At 46.2% G+C, this 26,904-nt stretch overlaps 1 protein-coding gene across 1 annotated transcript in view; it reads left to right on the forward strand.

Annotated features, from left to right (window-relative positions):
- The window catches only part of LOC310795866 (transmembrane protein 150A), a 48,482-nt gene extending 21,980 nt beyond the window's left edge, over positions 1–26,502 (forward strand). Inside the window, exons 5-7 of the mRNA XM_083657958.1 lie at positions 8,146–8,273; positions 20,796–20,973; positions 21,976–26,502. Coding sequence (XP_083514084.1) covers positions 8,146–8,273; positions 20,796–20,973; positions 21,976–22,232 — 563 coding nt within the window. The 3' untranslated portion in view covers positions 22,233–26,502. The remainder of the gene's footprint in view (positions 1–8,145; positions 8,274–20,795; positions 20,974–21,975) is intronic.
- Positions 26,503–26,904: the final 402 nt, after the last annotated feature.

Here is a 26,904-nt window from a genome sequence, read left to right on the forward strand (position 1 = left end):
TTGTGTATTTTTAGCAACTCGTTAACAAACGCTGATGTCATGATAGTTTGTTGAATGTAAATGCGATTCATTTATATTGATTGGCTAGTCAGTGAATGCGTGAAGTGGAGCTGTCTCGTCAGATTTGACAAGAATGACGTTCTGTTGCAGCAGTGAGCATTAAACACTGATCTGCAACACTAGCGTTAATGTTTAATTAATTAGCGTTAACGTTATGTGCAAACGTTATCGCCCATTATGTATTTTTAGCAACTCGTTAACAAACGCTGATGTCATGATAGTTTGTTGAATATAAATGGGATTCACTTTGTGCCATTGGCTATATTGATAGGCTAGTCAATGCTCAACTAGTCTTCCATGCATGAAGTGGATCCATCTCATCAGTTTGGGCAAGAATAGAGTTCTGTTGCATCAGTGAGCATTAAACCCTGATTTGCAACTCTCTGTTTTGCACTGAAAACTATTCCACTGATTTATTTGTTTTACATTTCTTTCCTTTGTAGTACTTCCAATATTTTTTGTAGGGACGGCAATACGTTTAGAGAACTTAAAGTTATGTTAAATACAGTAGGTTTTATTTTTTTCTGCTGTAAAACTTAAGATGGGGGGAAAACTAAAGATTTGTAAAATAATTTCAATGTGTAATGCTGTTTTATTTTTGTTAAAATGGATTTTTCTAAAAATTGGTATCGAAAAAAGTATCGTTCAGGAACCGGTATCGAAATCCAAGTATCGAAACGGTATCGGTATCGAAAAATTTTGAACGATACCCATCCCTACTGACACCCGGGGCTCTTGCTTCTGACACCCGGGGCTCTTGCTTCTGACACCCGGGGCTCGTGCTTCTGACACCCGGGGCTCGTGCTTCTGACACCCGGGGCTCTTGCTTCTGACACCCGGGGCTCGTGCTTCTGACACCCGGGGCTCCTGCTTCTGACACCCGGGGCTCCTGCTTCTGACACCCGGGGCTCTTGCTTCTGACACCCGGGGCTCTTGCTTCTGACACCCGGGGCTCCTGCTTCTGACACCCGGGGCTCCTGCTTCTGACACCCGGGGCTCCTGCTTCTGACACCCGGGGCTCTTGCTTCTGACACCCGGGGCTCTTGCTTCTGACACCCGGGGCTCTTGCTTCTGACACCCGGGGCTCCTGCTTCTGACACCCGGGGCTCTTGCTTCTGACACCCGGGGCTCCTGCTTCTGACACCCGGGGCTCGTGCTTCTGACACCCGGGGCTCGTGCTTCTGACACCCGGGGCTCTTGCTTCTGACACCCGGGGCTCTTGCTTCTGACACCCGGGGCTCTTGCTTCTGACACCCGGGGCTCGTGCTTCTGACACCCGGGGCTTCTGACACCCGGGGCTCCTGCTTCTGACACCCGGGGCTCCTGCTTCTGACACCCGGGGCTCTTGCTTCTGACACCCGGGGCTCCTGCTTCTGACACCCGGGGCTCGTGCTTCTGACACCTGGGGCTCGTGCTTCTGACACCCGGGGCTCGTGCTTCTGACACCTGGGGCTCGTGCTTCTGACACCCGGGGCTCTTGCTTCTGACACCCGGGGCTCGTGCTTCTGACACCCGGGGCTCGTGCTTCTGACACCCGGGGCTCGTGCTTATTTTGACACATACTTATTTTCACAACTAGAATGATTATGCATCTCAGTGGAATGATCATGCATCTCAGTGGAATTTCCTTATTGGGGGTAGTAGTGGTACTAGAATGAAGCTACAGTATATATGGATTTCTTTTTTCTGATTTCCCCCCCTGTTCCCCCCCCCCCCCCAATTCTACTTGGCCAATTCCCCCTGCTGCCCCGGTCGCTGCCCCACCATCTCTGCTGATCTGGGGAGAGCCGTAGACACACACATGCTTCCTCCGATACATGCGCAGTTGCCAGCCGCTTCTTTTCCCCCCGAGAGCGGGCAGCTTCACCGGGAGGATGTAGCACGTCGTGGGAGGATCACGCTATTCCCACCAGTTCCCTTCCAAGTTCCGCCCCGAACAGGCGCCCCCCGACCGACCAGAGGAGGTGCTGGTGCAGCGACCAGGATACAGTATATATGGATTTGAGATGCATTGCATTTACCTCACTCAGCAAAATGCAATTGATCAATTGTGTTCCTTATCTTCTATTCACTTGGGACACATGCAGCCGGCTGTGAAGGAGCTCTCTCAGCTGGGCTTTTGGCTGCTTGCATCATTGGCTACAGAAGGCTATAGTCATTGTGACTGTGCAGAAGAAGTAGGCTAAGCTGACATGGCATGTAGGCTAGCCAGCCTACTGTGAGAAATTACCTCTCAGCTTCTCAGCCCATTGATTTGTGGCTGGCTTTGTACTGTAGACCAGGGATACTCAACTTGCTTTGCCCGGGGGCCACTTTGGTGAAATGATAGAAGGCCAGGGGCCAGTTAATAAACAATCAATATACAGTTTTCTGTAGCGGATTATAGGTTTTTGGGGTGTCAGCCGGAGTTTAGTCTGACAATGTTGTGCACACCGGATAGTTAGTTGGGTTAAGTACATACATAAGTGCCTGGGTAGCGAGCAGACGGCGGTATTTGACAATTTAGCAGCTAAATCATAGATTATTGAAAGATATTCCATATTCCAGACTGAAATGCTATAACAGAAGTGGGGTATTGGCCAGAATGACACGAACATTTGGACACTTAGGCCATGTTCACATTACAGGCAAATCCGATTTGCTGATAAAGTCATTAATCATCATTATCTTGATTGGTTTCCCAAATCTGATTTGGGAGTGTGTCCGCACTGCCACAAATCTGATTCTCAAGTCAGATCTGTGTGTCCAGACCTAAACAGCCTATCGGCATGGGTTGCTATGGTAACGACGTGGGCGTCAGTAAATACGTACGTTGGTGACGTGGTTTTCCTGCGCAGAAGCATTTGATGACGAGTTGCGAGTGACGTTCAAATCAGATTTGGTGGATCTGCGCGTCCGCACTCAAGTCACATCAGTCGAAAGCAGATTGGAAACTACCTCCATATGTGGTTTGGGACAAGTGACACAAATCAGACTTGGAGCGTCCAGACTCATAAAACCAATCTGGATAAAGTCATTAATAGGTCACTAAAGTTCACAAATCAGATTTGGCCTCCTAGTCTGAACATAGCCTTATTCAGCGGGTATCTTGCATGTTGCGTTCAGGTGCACTGTAAAAAAAAAACATTTATTTTTTTGCAATTCCATCGCGGGCCGCACAGGGGGCATCTCATAGCATTCCATCAACTGTATATAGACTGCCAAAGTGAACGTCACTTCCTGCTTCAGCACTGTACCATAGATTTTCATCCGCCATTTATTTTCCATAGACATTTCGTAAAATGCTTATAAAAATAGTTTTACTTGTTCAAACCAAACGCTTCAGATATATTTACAATCAGGAGAGACCATAGAACATTTCACTGGGACCAAAATGTAAAAAAAACATTGCAAAAATATTTTCTTTAAATCCGCAATTTTCTTTACGTTTTGGTCGGAGTGACATGTTCTATGGTCTCTCCCGATTGTAAATATATCTGAACCGTTTGGTTTGAACAAGTAAAACTATTTTTATAAGCATTTTACAAAATGTCTATGGGAAAATAAATGGCGGATGAAAATCTCTGGTACAGTGCTGAAGCAGGAAGTGACGTTCACTTTGGCTCTCTATTGCTTCACAATTGTTCTTCTCATGTGTACCCTCCTCCTCCTCCCCACCTTGTGCCAGCACACACACACACACACACACACACACACACACACACACACACACACACACACACACACACACACACACACACACACACACACACACACACACACACCAAGTTGAAAAGACAATGCTTGCATTCTCTCTCTGCCTGCATACCTCCTGTGGGAGAGAATGCAGTGTGCTGTTTGGATTGAAACATATCCCCATGTGGGGACGGCAGGGTTTATTTAACTCGGAGGTGTGGTGTGACTGAGGTGAGACTCGTCTGTGTGTGTGTGTGTGTGTGTGTGTGTGTGTGTGCATGGCGTGTATGTGCTTATGTGGGTGTACGTGCGTGCGCTATCGTCTATGTGTGCGCCCACAGCAGCATGTCTGTGCTTGTGACAGCAAGGGTGTGCATGCTCACGTGCACTTTTGGTGCAGTGTGACTCCTCCCACAGGAGAATAATCCTGGTGCCTGATGTGCAGAATGTCTGTCTCTGGACGTGAGCCTGATGCATGATGTGGTGCATGATGTGTAGAATGTCTGTCTCTGGACGTGAGCCTGGTGCATGATGTGGTGCATGATGTGCAGAATGTCTGTCTCTGGACGTGAGCCTGGTGCATGATGTGGTGCATGATGTGTAGAATGTCTGTCTCTGGACGTGAGCCTGGTGCATGATGTGGTGCATGATGTGCAGAATGTCTGTCTCTGGACGTGAGCCTGATGCATGATGTGGTGCATGATGTGCAGAATGTCTGTCTCTGGACGTGAGCCTGGTGCCTGATGTGTAGAATGTCTGTCTCTGGACGTGAGCCTGGTGCCTGATGTGCAGAATGTCTGTCTCTGGACGTGAGCCTGGTGCCTGATGTGGTGCATGATGTGTAGAATGTCTGTCTCTGGACGTGAGCCTGGTGCCTGATGTGCAGAATGTCTGTCTCTGGACGTGAGCCTGGTGCATGATGTGCAGAATGTCTGTCTCTGGACGTGAGCCTGGTGCATGATGTGCAGAATGTCTGTCTCTGGACGTGAGCCAGGTGCCTGATGTGGTGCATGATGTGTAGAATGTCTGTCTCTGGACGTGAGCCTGGTGCATGATGTGCAGAATGTCTGTCTCTGGACGTGAGCCTGGTGCATGATGTGCAGAATGTCTGTCTCTGGACGTGAGCCAGGTGCCTGATGTGGTGCATGATGTGCAGAATGTCTGTCTCTGGACGTGAGCCAGGTGCCTGATGTGGTGCATGATGTGTAGAATGTCTGTCTCTGGACGTGAGCCTGGTGCATGATGTGCAGAATGTCTGTCTCTGGACGTGAGCCAGGTGCCTGATGTGGTGCATGATGTGCAGAATGTCTGTCTCTGGACGTGAGCCAGGTGCCTGATGTGGTGCATGATGTGCAGAATGTCTGTCTCTGGACGTGAGCCAGGTGCCTGATGTGGTGCATGATGTGCAGAATGTCTGTCTCTGGACGTGAGCCTGGTGCCTGATGTGGTGCATGATGTGCAGAATGTCTGTCTCTGGACGTGAGCCAGGTGCCTGATGTGGTGCATGATGTGCAGAATGTCTGTCTCTGGAGGTGAGCCAGCACTCTGCTTCCTCCCTGGGGCTTCCTGAGTTCAGAGAGAAGGAGCAGGAGGAGACCAAGCCGGGGAAAAGGGGTGGGGGGGGGGGGGGGGGGGGGGGTGGGCTCAGGACATGAGCATGGAGCTGTTTATATAAACCTGTTGCCATGGGTGAGCTGTCGGACCGCAGCTTGTCCTGACCCTGTGAGCCCCACGATGCTGCTCACTCATCATCACACACTGTAGCAGCCTGCGAGCCCTCAGCGTGACACACAGTGACACACAGTGACACACAGTGACACACAGTGACACACTGCAGGCTGTCACACAAAACATCACTGTTCCATTAGGCTGCAGGGAGTCCAACCTAAACATGGAAGAAACCTGCACTTTGTGTCTGTGGTTCATCATTTTTAGGCTCACTGTTGAAGGCCAGCAGCAAGTCCAAACATGTGTCATTTGTAATGATTTAAAAAAAGTCATTTTATTGAATGGGGGCTGGTGCACTGCCAGCCAGTCTGCTGCCGTGGGGACACAGAGACGCCAGCATCTAATGCAGTAAACTGCAATTACCCTTCTCCCCTCAGCACAATGTTCTCCATGTTGAGAAGGAGCAGCAACAAAACAACAACACCACGAAAGACAACGTCGTTTTCCCTGAGCCTGTTTGTTTTTGCATCGTCGTGGCAACTTCAATCACTTCTCCAACACGAAGAAAGCTGCTCACAAATACAAAGTACACACTTCTGGCTCACACTTAAGCACATACTCTATGTACACATTCACACACCTTTTGTCTGATAGACGTAGAGAAGCACACACAAGTTGGGAATTGTATCATAATTGTGTCTAATTTTGTGGTTAGCTTTTATGCATCTCTTCAGCACTAGTATGCTCTGCCTTGTCCCGGTTAGCTCTCTTTAACATGGCGGAAGCTGCCGTACGGTTTCGCTTGCTTTGTGTGGTCACTCAGCTAGCACACTTAGCTAGCACACTAGCTTCTTTTTTTTTGGCAACAGCAGTATTTGAAAGTAGCACGCATCACATTTAATTTCAGCAGTGGAAATGGAGAACAGCTAAACAAACAACAGACAATTGACAGTTGCATTACTTTTCTCCTAATCACCTACATTGTGAAGAAGATATACTGTACTAATCTAATCCTGCCCACGAACTTGATATAGGAGGGATTCTATTTAGAAAGCAGAACCATTCATCTTTTATATTGGAGTCTTGGCCAAGAATGGAAAAGTCTGGCCAGTTTGTGAAATGCAGCTGGCTTTGAGCCAGACGGGCCACAACACTAACTCTAAACCCCTCCTAGTGGAGACAAAGCCTTTCATTGTCAGGGGAGCTGTGCTCTGATTGGTCATTGTCAGGGGAGCTGTGCTCTGATTGGTCATTGTCAGGGGGCTGTGCTCTGATTGGTCCAGTGTTTCCAGTTGAAGCTGTTATTTGGCAGCATGGGGCCTCCTTGATGCCTGTCTCTTCACAGAGGTGGTGACAGAGCTAAGACAACAGTTCAGCCTCTGTGGGGCTCCTCCCTCCCTCCCTCACCAGGCCCAGTCAGCCTGGGTCACCAGCACCAGAGAGACCCTCCCTCACCAGGCCCAGTCAGCCTGGGTCACCAGCACCAGAGAGACCAAGCAGGATGCCCCCCCGCATCACTCAGCTCCACAAAGCACCAACAATACCCCCAGTCACCTCTCATTAGCACTCATCTGTCCCATCCACTGTACTCCCGGACCAGCCCCCCTCCCATTTTCCCACTTCTCAGATTCCCGCTTCTTTAGCAGGGAAACAACATGGTTTTCCAGCAATTCTCAATGAGCTTCCAGGAAATCTCTCTTGTTTGTTGGAGAGAGGAGGAGGTGCAGGTCAGGAGTGTTACTTTGCACTAAATCGAAGCCAGAGATTCTGGCCTCAATTTAGTGCAATTTAGTTTGCACGGCAGTATTCCTGCTGGGTACATGTCTGCATGTGTGCTGCACCCAGCAGTATTCCTGCTGGGTACATGTCTGCATGTGTGCTGCACCCAGCAGTATTCCTGCTGGGTACATGTCTGCATGTGTGCTGCACCCAGCAGTATTCCTGCTGGGTACATGTCTGCATGTGTGCTGCACCCAGCAGAGCAGTATTCCTACTGGGTACATGTCTGCATTGTGTGTGCTGTACCCAGCAGTATTCCTGCTGGGTACATGTCTGCATGTGTGCTGCACCCAGCAGTATTCCTGCTGGGCACATGTCTGCATGTGTGCTGCACCCAGCAGAGCAGTATTCCTGCTGGGTACATGTCTGCATGTGTGCTGCACCCAGCAGAGCAGTATTCCTACTGGGCACATGTCTGCATGTGTGCTGCACCCAGCAGAGCAGTATTCCTACTGGGCACATGTCTGCATGTGTGCTGCACCCAGCAGAGCAGTATTCCTGCTGGGCACATGTCTGCATGTGTGCTGCACCCAGCAGTATTCCTACTGGGCACATGTCTGCATGTGTGCTGCACCCAGCAGAGCAGTATTCCTACTGGGCACATGTCTGCATGTGTGCTGCACCCAGCAGTATTCCTGCTGGGCACATGTCTGCATGAGTGCTGCACCCAGCAGTATTCCTGCTGGGTACATGTCTGCATGTGTGTGCTGCACCCAGCAGTATTTCTGCTGGGCACATGTCTGCATGTGTGTGCTGCAGTATTCCTGCTTGTGAATTTTCAAATAAATTCAAAACCAAAAGCAGAATAATGAATCTAGAGGCTTTTAGTTGATCTATATCAGCCATAAGAATGACCATTAACCTGCCCTTCTTCTGCTGTGTCTGTCTGTGTCTCTCTCTCTCTCTCTCTCTCTCTCTCTCTCTCTCTCTCTCTCTCTCTCTCTCTCTCTCTCCTGCCTGTAGTGATGGTGATTGTGCTGCTGCGCTATGCCCACGTCATTGAGAAGCACCAGAACTGTGTTCTGAACACGGCCAGTCTCTCCACAGGCTGGATCTGTGCTGCTGGACTCATCATGGTGGGCAACTTCCAGGTATGGTGAGCCACATGTTCAAGTGTATAGAGTAGACTCTAGAGCAGGGGTGCCCACACTTTTTCAGCTTGGGAGCTACTTTTAAAATGACCAAGTCAAAGTGATCTGCCAAACATATTTATTTATATATATATACACTGAGTATACAGTGGAAAACAGTGGAACAGTGGAAAAACAGTGGAAAAACAGTGGAAACAGTGGAAAAACAGTGGAAACAGTGGAAAAACAGTAAAAAAAAAATTTTTTTTTTTTTTTTTCCTTCCTCAATGCCATGCGATCGACCACACTACCTTCGCGATCGACCGGTCGATCGCGATCGACGTATTGGGCACCCCTGCTCTAGAGGATATAGAGAGGAGATATGGATTCTATTTGTTCACCTGTGCAGGTATGACAAACAATCCAAGAGGCTTAAAGACGAGCTGAAGTGACATCCCAGCGTCTGTGATGATGACGTATCCGAGTGAAAATGAACATTGCTTTGACTGGAACCGGGTCGTGAAGCGGGACATAGTGTGTGGTTGATTTGATTGGACCGTTCTGGGGACTGGGAGTTCACGTTGGCCAATCCTGGCGCTTGTATGGCGTGTTCTTCTACGTGAGACTAGTCAAATCCACAGCAGATCTAAGGCTAAGGTTTGTCAGAGCACACAGGCACAGCTCTGCACTGTTCCTCTTGGCAGTTGAAAGTGAAGAATCCACACCTCAATTCCTTCTCTGGAGATATTTGGACGTTTTATTTGGAAAAGGGGTTGTTTAAGTTTAAATATTTGGAACCTTGGGCGGGAGTCTAGACACTCTCTCTCTCTCTCTCTCTCTGTCTCTGTCTTTGTCTCTCTCTCTCCCCTCTCGTTTGAGGTTGAGAGAGCATTTACTGGTAGCTTTAATGAGACTCTGTTGGGTTAGCTGTAGAAATGAGGAGTCAGGATTTTAAAGATAAAACTGTGACAGAGCTCACTCAATGGAGCCAGGTAGACACACACACACACACACACACACACACACACACACACACACACACACACACACACACACACACACACACACACACACACACACACACACACACATTCTCTTCTTGCTTCCAGCTATTTGTAAAGTAATTAACCACCACGTGATTATGATTATGATGAGCCATTTCTTCTGCCTGTTTCACAATCACTTTCATTGCCACCAGTGCTGTAGTGGTAAAAAAAAAGGTGGGTAAACTATACTTTTGACTCAGGCAGCTTTCTCACGCGGCACCGGCAGTGTTATAACGGCGGATAAATAAGCTTCTGTGACCGATATACAAGACAAAATATGAGAGTATATAGAACAACTTAATCTGAATCATATAGCCCTATAAGGTATATCAGGGGGTTCCCCCACATTTCTGAGTAGCCAGCCAGATAGAAAAAGTAGCTGGCTATGGGATGGGCCTTGCCCCTCAAGTGGGGTCCGGGGGGATTCTCCCCGGGAAGATTTTTTTTTTACATTTTAAAGTAAAATTCATCAACCTGGTGCATTTGAGAGCAAAATTAACTACACACATCTCTAATGTGTTGTGACTTTACAAATAATTAGGCCTAAACAATCAATATAAAATGTATTTATTGAACATTTGTTGAATTTCTCCAGGTATGAAAAGTTAAATTATACAGTAGGTAGCCTACTTTAAAGGACCTTGTATGAACCCAGTATACAGTTTGAAGAGTAATATAGTTCTCTCTCTCACACACACTGTACCTGTGATTGTCAGCTTCAGCTTTATAGCTAAAAGTATGTAGACAGATTGAATCTGTGATTCTTGAATACCAATATATAATTCAAACTGTCCACAAACACATTGGGCAAGGATAGGTAGACAACATACTGTACATGGAAATAAAAGTGGTTCTGCCACTCTGGCCACTAAATTTTAGTCAGCCAATATTTATTTATACAGATCTCGGCACAACAAACACCAGTATGTTTCTAGATAGTTTTCAACATGGTCGTATTATTTTGGCTTTATACAGTAGCACCTGGACTATTCAAGTCGACTCGCACGCACCAAATGTTACAAACTTTACTTGATCAGAGGGAAATCAATCATGTTTCTTACACCAGTGATTCACTCTTCAGTTGTAAAACGGTGAGCCTATATGATTTTCCCCACTCCGGACACACATTTTTAACCAACCTTACCTATGTTCAGCTCACCATGAGCTGGTCTCCAAATGCACGTCTCCAATGCGCATTGTGCATCGCTGGCACAATGGCACCGTTAAGTTGTTTGAAGGGAGCGCTGTCTGGGCAGGCAAGCACAGCTCGATAAAGGCATCAACGTGACCGGGGCCGTGCACCTTTCCCGCAGAGCGCTCCACAAAAATAGGCTACGGTTCGCGGAGATCCTGGTCAGTGCCATGCCCATGTGTAATCTTTTTTCTTTTCTTTTGGTGTGTGACGTGCTTGGCATGGTCTCCGCATCAACGGAGTTTACGCGAACGTGTTAAAACTCGTGCAATAATAAGTGTGCATAAACGATTTAAACATGTGAGTAAACGATCTTAAAAGGTGCCTAAACGCTGCAGAGCATTGAAAAAGGTACGTAAACGCCGTTTACGTGCGTTTAGCCACCACTACAGCCCTGATTGCCACAATATGCAAGATTGCATAGGAGGAATGTGTCTTAGTGTCTGTATGCAGCGTAGCGATCATATCAATATTCACAAGATAGAAAGAAAATATCTAAAAGACAAAATCACAACATTGCAAGTGCAGTCCAATATATACACCGAGGGTTTTCAAAGTCTGAGACTGTGGGCCTCCCTCAGACAAAGCTTCTAAAAACAAGCGCACCCAATTCCTGGGTGATTAACAATTGAGCCAAGATAGTCTGATATTGCTGTGTGACATACTTCAGACTACACCAAATACATAACAAAAACACACAGCAAAATTCCTCAAAAACGACTCTATCTGTGAACTATATATTTAACCAAATCACACACCTTTAGGCTATTCTACATGATCTCCCCCAGGAGAGGCCCACCTCCCACTTTGAAAACCCCTGACCTGCACGGATAGGAGGAGTGTTAAGTAGGCATTTAATAGGAGTTTACAGCACAAGCGCTGCGCCATGTAGTTAACGAGTCATCTAATGGAGTAGAACGTTCTGGTCGGCGAAGCAGCTATTATACTTTAATGTCATGAGTGTAGTAACACCCGAAGGCCAATGGGAGCCAAGAAGAGTGTAAATACCTTTTGGTAAACCCACTGCACTCTTTGCACTTCGGGAGGTTGGCCTAATAAATTAACATCTGCTCCACAGGTCTACTACGCCTACGCCTGTGTTACTTCACTCGCGAGGATTAGAACCACCATAACAAATAGACCGTATTAAGTTTCTGAGCTGTGCCATCGCCCACGACCACACGGAGACACGATGCTCTTCTCCACCACTGATCTAGTTATTATAGCTCATAAATGCAAAAATATAAACTGTTTTTGATGTCAGTTTCTAGAAGTAGTCAAAAAAAAATCAAGGACAAAATCAAGATAGCAACAAATGTCACAGTTGTGAAGAGTATTGCATCTTTGTGTCTCTCTTGAGGTCACAATTTGTCCATGTTATTTCATTTCCATCAACATCTTTTCACCATCAAACAAATCCATGATTAGAGGATCAAAGAATGCGCTGTAACAGGGCCTAAAAAAAAAATAAGTTTGGTTCCTGTTGGTTGTCAGTTCGGTGATGGGTCGGTAGGGAATTTATTTTATTTTATTTTTTTATTTTTTTTATTTTTTTCCCAGTGGCAGCAAGGGATAGATAGGAAATATATATATTTTTTTATTTTCCTTAAAATTACAGCAGCGATGGATACTTTTTTTCATAACATAGTTTACATGTACTCGACTACCACTGTGCTCTACACACGTTTTTATATGAACAAAATATTTAAGTCAATATGAATGCTTTCATATCAAACATGTTTGATATTTAGGACTGAAAATCTGCGTGAATAGCCTACATCATCCTGCTGCTGTGCAAGCCTCCCGTCATTATCGTTTATCTCCCCTAGAATCTCAAACATGCACACACTACAAGATTTGTAAATGTGGCGCACCATGCACTACAGGATATTATTAAGATTATCGGCAGGATAATCACCTTGACGCCCGGCCATACTCGTTTTTGGGGTTCCAGCAGTGACCAAAGCGCTCCGCCCCCACCTCACCTCTCTCTCTCGTTTCCTCATTTTCATGCCCGTCTCGCCAAACAAATGAATCTCACGGTAGTTAGCATGCGTGTAAACAACGCGAGTCTATTGTCTGTACAAGTGAGAACACAAACACATGGGTACCAAAATATATTCCCCTGCTGCATGTCATGAGATCGGCAAAAGTTTGGATAGACTGCTTCCCGCAGCAGCATGCCTTTTCCCCCCCACACTGCTCGATAGACAGGACAGCCTCTGACTGGCAGGGGCTCAAAACTACGATATAACAACTTTTTATTCATTGGTCATTCATTGTGATATAAATTAGTGACATTTTCCCCCAAATCCTCATGGTTCTGTGCTGTTGGTATTTGGTAGCCTATCTGATGCGTGCTGCAGTGCAGCGCATCAAATGAGCCGCGTCAATTAACGATAATGACGGGAGTCTGGCGCAGCAGCAGAATGATGTATTCGCGCAGATTTTCAGTCCTAAATATCAAACATGTTTGATATGATCGGGACGGCCCCGATGAGGCTGTGAGCAGATCGGGAGGTTTAAGATTGGATCTGCAAACAGCTCACACTAAAATCCTGTAGTGTGAGCCAGCCATAGCGCCACCGTCAAATCAACATGCTCATAAAATAAATTGGGTCGCACGTAAATTGACAGGGTCGGTCGGCAACCGGAACCGAACTTTATTTTTTTTTAGGCCCAATGAAAAAAAGTTCAAAGCTTTGACTTCCTTTCTATTAATTTCATGTTTTGATATTAAATCAGTGTCTGTTAAATATCGATATCCTTTTTTAGAGAAACAGCTGTGCTGTGTGCCCTTTCCTCGTAGTCTCTCTTCCTCCCTATGCTCTGCTCTGCATTCATTAATGTAGAGTGATTCAGTTATGTGCGGGAAGATGTTGTCTCTGTCTGTTCGTCCAGGCAGGGACACGATGTTGTCTCTGTCTGTTCATCCAGGCAGGGACACGATGTTGTCTCCGTCTGTTCGTCCAGGCAGGGACACGGTCTGTCTGTGAAACATGAGCAGAATAACATGGTGCTGTGTTGAGTCTGTCTGTCAGCTGGGGTTTAGATGGGAAGGATCTAGTCCAGACTGAGGTTTTCAAAGTGGGAGGTGGGAGGTGGGCCTCCGCTCCAAACGGTTTCAGGGGAGGCTCAGTGAATGGAAGTGAAATTACATTGATATTACATTAATTGTCAAAAGGAGATCACATGAGGTGTGATAAAGGTGTGTTATTTAGTTGAAGAAATACAGTAGGCTAGTTTGGGGGAATTTTACTCATTTTTCCCACTTTCCAAAAGTCAAACAAAAACAGACAGAGCTTTTTTTACGAGACCTTTTTGTTGATGTATTTGGTGTAAGTCTGAAGTATGTCAAAGAGCAAGCAGGCTATCTTGGTTCAATTGTCGAGTGTCTAGCTTTCACATTACAACATTTATTTTGCGCTGGGAAACGGAACAGAGTGCACGTGATGATGCAAGTGCACTCTGTTCCGTTTCCCGAGCGCAAAATAAATGCGCTCGGAGTTTATCCTCGCCCTGGAGTTTGGACTGGAGTTCGCCTGGAGTTTATCCTCGCCCGTTTGTTGTCTATGTGGTTCGGAACAGTTGGCTTTCACACTCGCACGCCAAAGCGCTCCCCAGACTACCTTTTCAAGTGGATCCTGTCACGGTTTATTGTTTATTGTGGATCCCCATTAGTCTACACCAGTGGTGCCCAACCAGTCGATCGCGGTCTACTGGTCGACCGCGGACTGACCCCAGGTCGATCGCGTCAAAAATCGATTATAAAAAAATAGAAATAAAATAATAATAATTAAATAAAATATATTTATATAAAAAAGTACATGCAGTTGTTTATTTTAATTATGGATCATAATACAATGCAATTCCAAATGCAATTTTATTTTAAAAGTAGCCACACAGTGAGAAAAAAGAAAGTGAGAAAAAATAAATCATGTATTGGGGGAAAAAAGTGATGCATCGATTTAAGATGCATCGAGATGCATCGATAATCGTAATCAAATTGAATCGTAGCCCTCTGAATCGTAATCGAATCGAATCGTGAGGCCAGTGAAGATTCACAGCCCTAATGTCAAGTGGTTGTGGGACAACGAGAAAGTGTTGTGAGGTTAGTTACTGCAGGCTGGAAACGATGTGTGTGCGTTTGCGATGTTGAAACTGGACTGGTAGATCTCGGGAGGCTGGCTACTTGAAAAGTAGATCTTCGGTCAAAAAAGGTTGGGCACCCCTGGTCTACACCAAAGGTGAGACTACTCTTCCTGGGGTCCAAACACGTCAAATACAAACATAAAAATCCAACACAACAAAAATAAATAAAAACAAACCAAAACAAAAAACAAGTGAGTCAAGGCTCACTCAATATTCATGTCAGTCAAATATCAACCGTGTCAACTCTTCTCATAAACAAAAAGAAATGTATGGGTTCCCCGTGGCGCGCCCGGGCGCAGAACGCAACGCAACGCAACGTTCACACTCGTCAAATGTTCAGAAACTGGGGTCAATTTGGGGACTAGTGTGCTCGGGAACGGTACCGGAGCGCCAGTGAGAAAGCACCGTAACATAATCATGATTCCCATTTAGCCACCCGAATTGAGCCATGCTTTGTCTGAGGGGAGGCCCACAGTCTCAGACTTTGAAAACCCCTGATCCAGTCGATTGGTCTTATTTGTTGCTGACACGGCGTTAGACAGGTTAGAGCCAGATGTGCAGACAGTGTGGTGGAGGTGAGCAAGAGCAAAGTAAAGGTTCCATGTCCTCCTCACCCTCTCTTCCCCGTGGCTCCTCTGGGGCCTCTCCGCTCCCAAGAACTGGAAGGAATGTTTGACGGGAAGCGCCGGGGGAAGTGAGTCATCATGTCTGGCCATGCGTGGAGAAGAGCGCGGCAGACTGGGGGGCGTGTGGCGTCGGGCCCCCTCGCCATAACCAATGACAGGCCCCGATACTCACAGGCCTTTTCTCTGTCTCTTACAGTACAGAACATTTCACAGAGATGCAACTGAAGTGTGACAACCATATGGATAGAATTGAAATGGTGCTGAATTAAATATCGCTCCCCTGACCACTGGCATCATGTGACCCATTAAATATATATATATACTGTATATATATATATTTTGTTTTAAATTTTCAGAACAAACCAAAGCAAAACAAACTCAGACACAAACATACACAGAAAAACAAAACAGTTCCAGTATGATGCTACCAGTCGCACAAGTGCCTGTAAGAGATGCCGTACATAGAATCCTGTGCAAGGAGTCCATGAGAAGCCAGTGGGGCGAGTTATTCCTCGTTTCTAACCTCATCAAAGTAGGCCAGGAACGGCTCCCAAATAATCGAGAACTTCCCACCCAAGTGAGTTAGTCCTCTGGAACCTGAGTCTCTCCATACACACAACCCAAACCATGTCCACAGCCCAAAAGAAGGTGGAGACTGAGTGGGACTCACATTTTTACACAATTAACGTTGTTTAAAAGACTTATGGACCCAGCAGCCGTGAAGCGATCACACCCAGTCGTCATACATACATACCAAGTCTATATCAGAGGACAAAGTTAAAGTTATGCGTGTAATGAATTGTGTCTGTCAGGGAGAATGAAATAAAACAGAGCAGCAAGGCCCCCGGTACACTAACAGTGTCCGCTCTCTGCTGCCCCTCACAGATCAAAGGCAGCGATAGCATCAGAAGCACAACACATTGGTGCTGCAATAACACAGACAGCAGGAGAAAGCGCTCCAGTGTGGAGCCGTGCCTTATGGGAAGTCTTTGGCAGCTGTGGTGTCTGGTGTGGCCACCGGGGGTCTTCCTGCGAGACGGGCTGAGGAGGAGATGGAGAGAGGAGGGTGGGGGATGGGAGCAGCACAGCACATTTGTTGAAAACGTTGGTGGAAACGGAAACATTTGAGAGAGAGAAATCCCCAATTTAGCAAAAAAGTTGATGTGCAAAATTGGAGATGGAAGCAGCTTCTTCTGACGTAGCGACAAACACACATGACTGATCACATGACTGATCAGCTGGATCTTGTGTTGTGCACAGCTGGCAGCTTGTCCGGTCTGCTGCCATGCGTTCTGCTGGCGCAACAGAGCAGTGCCCAACTGGTGTTGTGCCAAAAAGTGATTGTTGATTGCCAAAACGTGATTACCAACGTGATGAAATGATCTCTTTTGCAATTATCCTTATTTTGCATGCATTATTTTGCATGAACTCTGCCCTAGATTATAACCAATCCAGACTTTTTTACCAGTTTAAATACCTTGGTCACTTTTTGGGCCAACAAACAAACAGCCCGATCATTCTATAGCAGATCCAACTGTCAAATGTGGTTCAGAAGTGTTGCACCCAAAGGCTCTCACTCCTCCCTAAAATAAAACGCCTTTTGCAAGCAGACTCCCACAACCGTTTAGTGCATCTCCTTTCCCAGAGATATTATATGGCGAGCGTCATAGAGATGGCTGTAATATTTACTCATCACCGGCGCCAGAAAGAAACAAATACAGCCAGCAGCAGATCACATGACGTCATAAGTATTACTTCTCTGGTGAGTAAGTAACCATTGGAAAGCGATGCTGCCGTTGTTTTCACCTTGTGAGATAGAATTTTAAGATTGTCGACTTCTCCAAAGTCTGCTTAGATTTTGAACAAAACCTGAGTGGAAACTTGACTGCTGACCTGCTGACCTCCTGAGCTGGAGGCTGCAGCAGAGGAGCAGAACAGCTGTCAGGACTGGAGAGAGCAGGGAGATGAAAGCAAAGACTACAGATGAAAGCAAGCTGTTCTGCTGTGTGTGTGTGTGTGTGTGTGTGTGTGTGTGTGTGTGTGTGTGTGTGTGTGTGTTTTGCAAGCACAAACAGGTTGAGGTTTTGCGAAGTGTGTGTGTGTGTGTGTGTGTGTGTGTGTGTGTGTGTGTGTGTGTGTATGTGTTTTGCACACACAAACAGGTTGAGGTTTTGCAAAGTGTGTGCGTGTGTGTGTGTGTGTGTGTGTTTTGCACGCACAAACAGGTTGAGGTTTTGCAAAGTGTGTGTGTGTGTGTGTGTGTGTGTGTGTGTGTGTGTGTGTGTATGTGTTTTGCACGCACAAACAGGTTGAGGTTTTGCAAAGTGTGTGTGTGTGTGTGTGTGTGTGTGTGTGTTTGTCACCTTAATGATGTAATTCAATACACTCCCTGTCTGTGCAGGTGAGGTAGACCGTGCCAAGCAGAAGCCGCGCTTAGAGGTGATTGAAGTTGCCTGTGGTGATGAGACCCTTATGCTTATGTTAAAGATGTTGACAGGCGTTTGGTACAGCAGCTGTGTTGTAAGTTAAGTTTCACTCTGTCTCATTTGTTTCTTATCGCCGATACTGAAACTGTGGTTGACAGAGCTGGATCTCACTTTGGGCTTGTTGCCACACGTTCATCCTCAGCCCTCTGTCCTGCTGCAGATCATTCCCTCTGTAACCCTGCATCAACATCACAAGCAGCTTCATTGGCTGATGGCTGTAGGCTGATGACGGTAGGCTGTTGTTAGCCTCTGAATGCTGATGGCTGAGGGTCAGAGTCACATTTCTGTCCTCTACTCGGCTCTCGCTTGGTTTCCCCCAACCCAAAACAACATGATTTAATTCAACAAGATGCAGAGAGAACAGAGCATATGGCTGTTGTGTTTCTGCATTAGTGACTCACAGATTGGCCGTACTATTATTGTATTTAGCCCCCCACACACTGCCAATGTGATAGAGCTAGGTGAAGAGCTGGTGGGTTGGAAGAACAAGGATTTTTGAAATGGCCAATTGACTACAGTATGCTGCCTGGACTGAAAGACCACTTTGATCAAAAGAGAAACCCTGTAGTTGTGGAAGCCCGCAACTACAGGGTTTCTCTCCCACCTTGACTTCCAACTCGTGTTTGTGTTCGGCACCATAGGTTAAGGCGATGTCTCTTCATAGACGCTGGGTTAGCTGGCTCAGCCTGGCTGGGGGCGTGGTCAGGGTGGGGTAAAAACCCCCGTTCTATCCATTCAGCAAAGTTAGAATGTAGCTGCTAGCCCAGCCCAGGCAGACACGATCGGGGATTTAACCACCGCAGTAAACGCACATCTGAGCAGACGTCTTGTGTTCTGCTCTAGAATCCCCAAACCTGTAGTTTAGAGCCGCAGCACCGTCCTTTGGTGAGTCAGCCCATTGAGATATATTGGCGGTTTTACCCCACTCGCGCTCCAGTCGTATAACATTTTGTGGGCGTTCCCACACATGCCGACTGTCTCTATTGTCACAGGGAGATGTGACTCATGAGAAAAAACTCACTGTGCTGACTCATGACTCATTGTGCTGACTCATGACTCTTTGTGCTGTATGCGTTTTTTTATATTAAGTTGCCTAGAAATCTAATTTTGTCACTTCAAGGATTAGCCTACTGCACAACAATGTTCAGAATGCACCAGCCGGGTCAATGGACAAATGGCGTAGAAGCCAAAACAAACTTAAGTCAAAGCTGAATAACCTTTAGGCTATTGCTCTAATGGTTCTTTAGAATTAAGGCGAGCAGAGTATTGGTCGGTATTCAAATTCCAAGGCTTTAGCCAAGTAGCAATAGCTAAGAAAAGTCATCTTTCTGTTTCAATTAGTCTAGTCTAGTCCTTGGAGGTGGTGTCTTATTGTTAGCCAAGTCCAAAACCAGGCCCCTGCTCTTGAGTCTCTTATCAGTCCTGATCGGTATGTGTGCGTGTGCATGTGCGTGTGCATGTGTGTGTGTGTGTGTGTGTGTGTGTGTGTGTGTGTGTGAGAGAGAGAGCGTGCTTGTGTATGTGTGTGTGTGTGTGTGTGTGTATTCAGATCCTTGCAGCAAGGCCTGCAGTCAGTCACATGGTCTGGAGATGCTTTTTTGTGTATTGTTTCTTGTGCTTGTGATCAGGAAAGGGAGGCGTTCTATTGTGTTTCTGCTCTGCCGTTATACATCATGCTCTCTCTCTCTCTCTCTCTCTCTCTCTCTCTGACTACAGGATCTTGCCCCTCTCTCTCTCTCTCTCTCTCTCTCTCTCTCTCTCTCTCTCTCTGACTACAGTATCTTGCCCCTCTCTCTCTCTCTCTCTCTCTCTCTGACTACAGTATATTGCCAAGAGGCTCCAAACAAAGTACTAAGAATCAGTGAATTATCTGATCCAACAACATGTTGATGCTGCCCCCTTCTGACCATGCCTAGTGGTCTCCTTAGAGTACATTAAGGCCCAATTCCAATTCGCCCCCTTACTGACTCAAGCCCTTAGAGGCGCGTTCACGTGAAGGGAGTGAGGGTTTAGGGATGTCCCATGGTGAAATCGCAAAGTGAATGAGGGCTCAGAGTGAGCCCTTTCTGCCCCCTTACCGTAAGGGAGCAGCTATGGCCACTTACGGAAAGGGAATTGCCCACAATGCATAGCGTTGTGAGGTATAAAACGGGGAAGGCTGCAAATATCTGTCAAAAAAATAAAAGAACACACGCGCGAAACGAACGGGGTGTTTGCGAGTGCGCTGGAATGCCTTAATTGACAATGAAACATTACATTAATAGGGATTTCAGATTAGACAAAAATATTATAACAGAGGAATGCAAGTAGTTATTTTACACAATCCTAGAATAATCATCGATCATTTCTATTACAATTGCAATCCACAACTTTTTTGATGAATGAGAAATAGTTTTACCGAATATGTAGGCTATTGTACAGTATTGACATTGTGTATAATGTTGGGTGACATGTCATTATTATGCTTATTTTAATTATAATTACACATGTTGCAGATTGCAGATTTTGCAGTAGGCTACATTTATTTTTAAATTACCTGTTGTCCACTCGGAGCCAGAGCCTGGATGAGAACAGACTCATCAGGGAGTCTATTCCTCAAAGCGTCTTGACAATAAACAATATATAGCGAACCCCAAACCTGGGGTAACGGCAGAACTGTTACAGACACAATTGGCCGTGTGTGCGGGTGGGCAGCTGGTGGGTATGAGTCCTGTTCGCTACATTAGTGCCTCCTCTGGTCGGTTGGGGGCGGGTCGCCTAATTGCGGGCGGAATAGCCGGTAAAACTCCTCGCTGTCAGGTAAAAAGAAGCGGCTGTGTCGGAGGAAGCATGTGCTCGTCTACAACTCTCCTCAGATTGGCAGAGGGGGTGGAGCCACGACCGGGGCAAAAGGGGGGAATCGGTCAAGTACAATTTGGGAGAAAATAGGAGAAAAATATATTTTTTAAAATATATATATATTTAAAAAAACAACAACGTTGACTTGCTCATCATAATTGATTGTAACCTCTCTCTCTCTCTCTGCTCTCTTTGTGTGGCAGGTTGATAATGCCAAAGTGCTGCACTATGTGGGAGCAGGTGTTGCCTTCCCCACCAGCATGCTGTTTGTGTGCCTGCAGTCGGCGCTGACGTACCGCCTGGCCAAGACGCAGGGCGAGTACAGCGTGGGTCACCTCCGGCTCGCCATGACCCTGCTGGCCTTCATCGCCCTGGTGCTCAGTATCCTCTGCAGCCTCCCATGCCTTCAAGTGCTTTAGAGCAGAGGTTATCAAATGTTTTTCAGCCAAGGACCCCTTACATACAAGATAGAAAATATACCGGGGACCCCCTCATTCTGATTTGTGATTTTGGGCTAAGCTTAATTGTTTCCACGGTAACGCGCTTGACTTTTAAATTTATAGGTTTGTTAGATTAGAATGTAATCCATGAACCATTTTAGATTTAAAGCATAAAATATTTTTGTTGAACTATGAAGCTTTTGCACACACAAAAAGTTAGTATTTTTATTTTCCTGAAAACTTTTCGCGGACCCCCTGGCAAGGTGCCACGGACCCCCATTTGAGAACCGCTGCTTTAGAGTATAGTGTGTGTATATACGTACAACAGTTAGTTCTGGCAGAGCAATAGACCCTTTTCAAGATTCAATTCAAGTTTCAAAAATGTTATTGCCATGTCAACAAAGTTGATAGGAATTTGTCTTGTCAAAAAAGACAAGACAGTGCAGCAGCAGCACACCATATACAAACAATAACGCAAGAACAAAATAACATTCAGGAACAGTATCCAGCAGCATCATATTCAGCAGAAGTGCATACAGTTTAAAGTGCTATAGGTCAGACTTAATCAATGGATCAGTGCAAGTTCAGATGTCTAATGGCTTGGAGGTAGGTGCTATCTCTGAAGCCAGATGTTTTACTCTTGATGCTTCATCTGCCTGATGGGAGGAGATTAAAGAGGGGGCCATTTTGTGGGGGCCATTTTGTGTCGAAAAGGCAGGATAAACACAGGTGCAAGCAAAACACTAATGAGGGTTTTCCATCTTCTATGATTGGAAGTTGGAGAGGAGCATTTCACCAAGTTCTATATTGAAAACTTACTTAGCTTATCACCGCAGCCCGTTTCCTGTGAGTCAGACTATAATCATAGAAACAAATAGATTTCATATTTAGGTGAATCTTACCTTTCGGGTTGCTTTGTTGTCGTCCTTAACCCCGTCTACAGGTGGCGTATTCTTCGTTCAGGAGAGCTTCGCCCTGCAACATGCGTCGGCCATCTTTGAGTGGGTGTTCTGCGTCATCATCATGCTGTTCTACGGGACGTTTGCCTTCGAGTTCGCCGGCATGTCGGGAGACACCATGATGGTGCTGGCGAGGGGCGGGGCTCTGGGGCCCGCGGGGAGGGAACACAAGATGGAGGCACTGGGAGGGCCCGGGCCACACGCCCACCCACACCCCCCTGACAACATGTCCATGCTGTAGCCCCCCTGGCAGACCATGTAGCCACAGAGTTGGCGCGTGTGCTGCTACCCAAACTTTAGCATCGTGGAGTGAGTTGAATCATTCATTTCCAGCCACACTCGTCTGATGGGGTTGAAATGAAGCAGGCCAGTATAGCAGCCTTACTGGGCGGAGCAGATGCTACTGTTTCAGCCTAGCCTAGCCTAGCCTAGCCTAGCCTAGGCGTGTGGACCTGCCACCACAGCGTGGAGATCTGGGCTTGTATTGTGCTCACATCAGAGCCTCGTGTCTCTAATTTCCCTCTTTGCATTTTGCACACGTGAGAAGCCAAATTCTCTTCCCATTCATTCCCCCTGACCATAGCCCCCCATCCCCCCCGGGAGTGTTTTGTCAATCAGATCAAGGAGATGCACCGTTACCCTCGTGCCGACATGTCTCTACACCTGCCTGGAGACACAAGAAGTGGCCTTGGGCCATTCCCGCTTCAGGTGATTGAGGGGATGTCTTCATACTGTGAGGCTGCTGGACGGCCTAGCAGAGCCATGGAGCGCATTAGCACAGTGAGACGGAGAGAGAGACAGAGAGAGGAGGAGGAGATGGTGTGTCAGTGAGAAGATAGAGGACAGACCTGAGGATTAGTTACTCATCCAAATAACAGAGACAGTCTGTGCGTCACGAGTCTTATGAATGTTTGACGCCATGCTGGAGACAAAGCGGGACAGAGGTCTGCGTCCTGCAATCATTCTCACTTCAGACACGCACCACTAAGCTGACGTCTGAACATCAGCCTCCACACGGACACGTCACTGAAGAAGCACTTCTGTGGAAGTATGCATTGATGCACCCATGGGAACCAAACCAATGTTTGTCCATGTCTCGAGGCTTTGGGTGACATGTCTCGATGCTTTGGGTGACATGACCTAGCGTTGTGTGTTTGTCCCCTCTTTGGAGTGACTGTACAGGACATTCACAACATACAGAAGACATGGGGCCTTATGAATGAGTGAAGATGCTGACTGTCTGGAAACTGTTGGCTTTCTCCTCCTGGCTGTCAGAATCAAGACACTAACAAAATCAAAACCTCTGATAGTATTTTGTACAACTTCCTCTCTGTACAATTCTGCCAAATTGTATGGAAGAGAGATGTCTAGAGGCCAAATCCATACCAGCTAATTGATGCCAGAGCACTGGGCTTATTGAGTTTAATGACAGGAAATCACCAGTGTTTTCAGGGTCTGTGGATGAAGGTCCACACATCTGGTTAAACCACAGCACGGAGGAACAGAAGGATAGGCTCTCTGTGTTTTCACCTACTCTTCCATAGCCAAAGTTATGTTGTTTAGCATGTCCAGCTGGTACAGTGGAACACCGCCTTGTTTAGCATGTCCAGCTGGTACAGTGGAACACCGCCTTGTTTAGCATGTCCAGCTGGTACAGTGGAACACCGCCTTGTTTAGCATGTCCAGCTGGTACAGTGGGACAAAGTGAAAGATGTGTAACGTAGTGATGCATATGCTGTCCTGCCTCCATGTTAAAAGTATGTGCCAAATATCTGCTTGCCTGTGACATCGGTGCCAAAACACAAATGGCCTTGACCTCTGCCTTACTTCAGACTAGTGATTATGATGAGCTTTGAGGATGGAGATGCACGTCACTGATGCTGGAGGAGGAGAGAGGAGACGCAACAGTCACTGATGCTGGAGGAGGAGAGAGAGACAGTCACTGATGCTGGAGGAGGAGAGAGAAGACGCACGTCACTGATGCTGGAGGAGGAGAGAGGAGACACAACAGTCACTGATGCTGGAGGAGGAGAGAGAGACAGTCACTGATGCTGGAGGAGGAGAGAGAAGACAGTCACTGATGCTGGAGGAGGAGAGAGAGACAGTCACTGATGCTGGAGGAGGAGAGAGAGACAGTCACTGATGCTGGAGGAGGAGAGAGAGACAGTCACTGATGCTGGAGGAGGAGAAACAAAAGCTTCCAGCTTGAACTGGAGCGTCTGTGTGCTTCAGTGGCAGATATAAGCCTACATGAGCAGATATTAGGGCTACAGACAGTGGAAGGTCCATTTCAAATCTGTAGTAAACATTGATCCCTCTCTGACTTGACATTTCCATAATTGACAATTGGCCTTTTGAGTGTAGTTTACAGTTTCTTGGTTAGCGTCTTGTTTTTTGTTTTGTTTTTCCTCTCACTTGTCCCAAATGTTGCATGTATTCATAGTTGACATTCTGGACTGTTTGGCAATGCAGAGCAGCAGCTTAATTCCAGTTTATATATTGAGCATATTTTTACCATCCCAGAGTCATCTTAGATCAATGTTAGAGCATTCAGAGCACACTCTGGGCTCAAAGAGGAGGTGAGGCAGAGAGTTGACCACAGTACTAATCTTGTTAGTAGACCAGCTACCATTCCACACAGTGAAAATAACACTTCTTCATATAACAACTGGCCAGACGTTTGGGTGGGATTTGAGGTGGCAGGATTGGCCTGTTGGCTCAAGTTCAGGCTGTTATTCAACCTGACGGTGTGGGTTCAAGCCCCATACCAGGAAACACCTGCCCTGCTGAAGTGTCCATGAGCAAGACACTGAATTCTTACCAGCTCCAGTGCAGATAACACTACGCTCTGCAGTGCAGATAACACTACACTCTGAAACTGGGGGGGGGGGACAATTTGACAATATTTTTACATGTTTCATCTTTGCTTTGTCACAGCTGCCATGTGAACATGTTTCAAAAAATTCCTCCCTAAATTTGCAAATTCCTGTTGGTCTCTAGTGATTGGTTAGGGACAGTTGAATCCCCCTTCCTCATGGAAATCAGTTAGAGTGGAGGCAATGTCAGACTGAAGACGGAAATGGAGTCTAACGAGTTGACAATTCAATCTGATATCTATCCCAAGTCGAGATGCACACTGTGCTGTGGGGCTGAGCGGGCCAAACGGCGCCAACCAAGACACTGATCACTCACTCCCCTCTACTGGTCAAATTGCTTATTGCAAGCTCAGAGGAGGTCTAATTTTCTACTTGAAAAGTTGTACATGAATGTATCTGTAGGCTCCAGAGATTCAGGCCAAATCGGTTTGTTTCCACTTTTGACGAGTGCCATCTACAGGATTCCTCTGTAGCTCCACTAAAGAAAGAACGCCCCCTCGTGCGTCAGCGTGCGTTGAAGTCTAATAACACTAATGGCTCCAGTTGAGTGGTTGCACCTTGTATGACCTAAAGTAAAATGTGGCCATGTGGCAATACTGTACCTCCTTATCATGCATTGTTCCAAACGAAACACTGTTACAATTCACAATCACCACGCATTTGAACCTAACTGACTGTGGTGCTGTGGTTCATATTGTTCTAGCAAGACACATTTTCCAATATTTCAGTATTTTATTCATTTGACTTTGTGGGTTACGCATTTTAAGGATCTGTGCATAATGCCCCATTTTCCAGCTGCGCCATACATAATGATATAGAAAAGATGTGGAGACACTGATCAAATTCACATTTCTATTGTCTTCTTGGCTTCCACGTCTTGAATTCATGTTCATGTGGGTCTTCTCTACTCAGCTTTCAGTAACACCAGGAGTCCCCTTCTTCTCTACCCAGCTTTCAGTTACACCAGGAGTTCGCTTCTTCTCTACTCAGCTTTCAGTTACACCAGGAGTCCCGTTCTGTCCTTTTCTTCTTGTTTACTGATCTATCTTTGATCTTTGCACTCAGGAAAATATGTTACCACACCAGCTGCAATCTGTGATTCAACGCAGATTTGCTTCTGCCTCCTGTTTTGATCGTTTTTATGGAATCGGCCTTATGTTCGGGATACATTATACTTGTTGTGTATTATAGCACGCATTGATTTTTGGGACCTTGCTTTTACCAATGTATTGATTATACATTTTTACATGTGCCATTGCTTTTCCACAGATTTAGGATTGGTGGTGACACGGCCATCATCCAATAGATGAATCTGATTCTATAAAGCTTGACAATAAACATTCCTGTATTGTATACTGTAGCTAGCTTGTGAGACTAAGCTGCTCACATAAATGTGGTTGGATATCTGCCCATGCTGTTGGTGGATGATTGTGAGAGATCTTTAAACCTCACGGAAATCTGTTCACTTAAACTGTCATACTCAACTGAAATGCAAAAAGAAACCCTATGTGCCTTGTTTTTATAAGAAAAACCAAAGAGGTTTAGGTTGTAAATCCTATTTTGATGAAAGTAAGATGATTGTATATATATATATATAAATACTATATGCCTTAATGTTCAACAAATAAAACCATGTAAAGAACTATTCTCTCCTTGTGTGCTGCATCCACATGATGTTTTCAATCTTCATAAGGTAGCGAAAAGTCGAAAACCACATTTCATGTTTGAAATGTTTTCTATTCTCTACAATTATTGACATTGTCCAGTTTCTCTGCAGACTAAAACTGACAGGAAAAGAAACATGAGCAGATCAGAGGAATCAGCAGCAAGATGAGAAACTTAACGAGGTCCAAACTGGAGGCAAAACCAACAGTGTAAAAACAGCTGGCAGAAGCTCACAGATGGAACAGAGCTTTTCTCGTTATGCCCTCTGAACAATGGCCTGTTCACCACACACACCCATGATCCACTGCCTGACTTGAGGAAACCTGTTTGGTGGCCTCACACAGATCAATCGGCATCCAGATCTACTGGATC

The sequence above is a fragment of the Poromitra crassiceps genome, assembly GCF_964638095.1.
Source record: "Poromitra crassiceps genome assembly, chromosome: 22".
NCBI lineage: Eukaryota > Metazoa > Chordata > Actinopteri > Beryciformes > Melamphaidae > Poromitra > Poromitra crassiceps.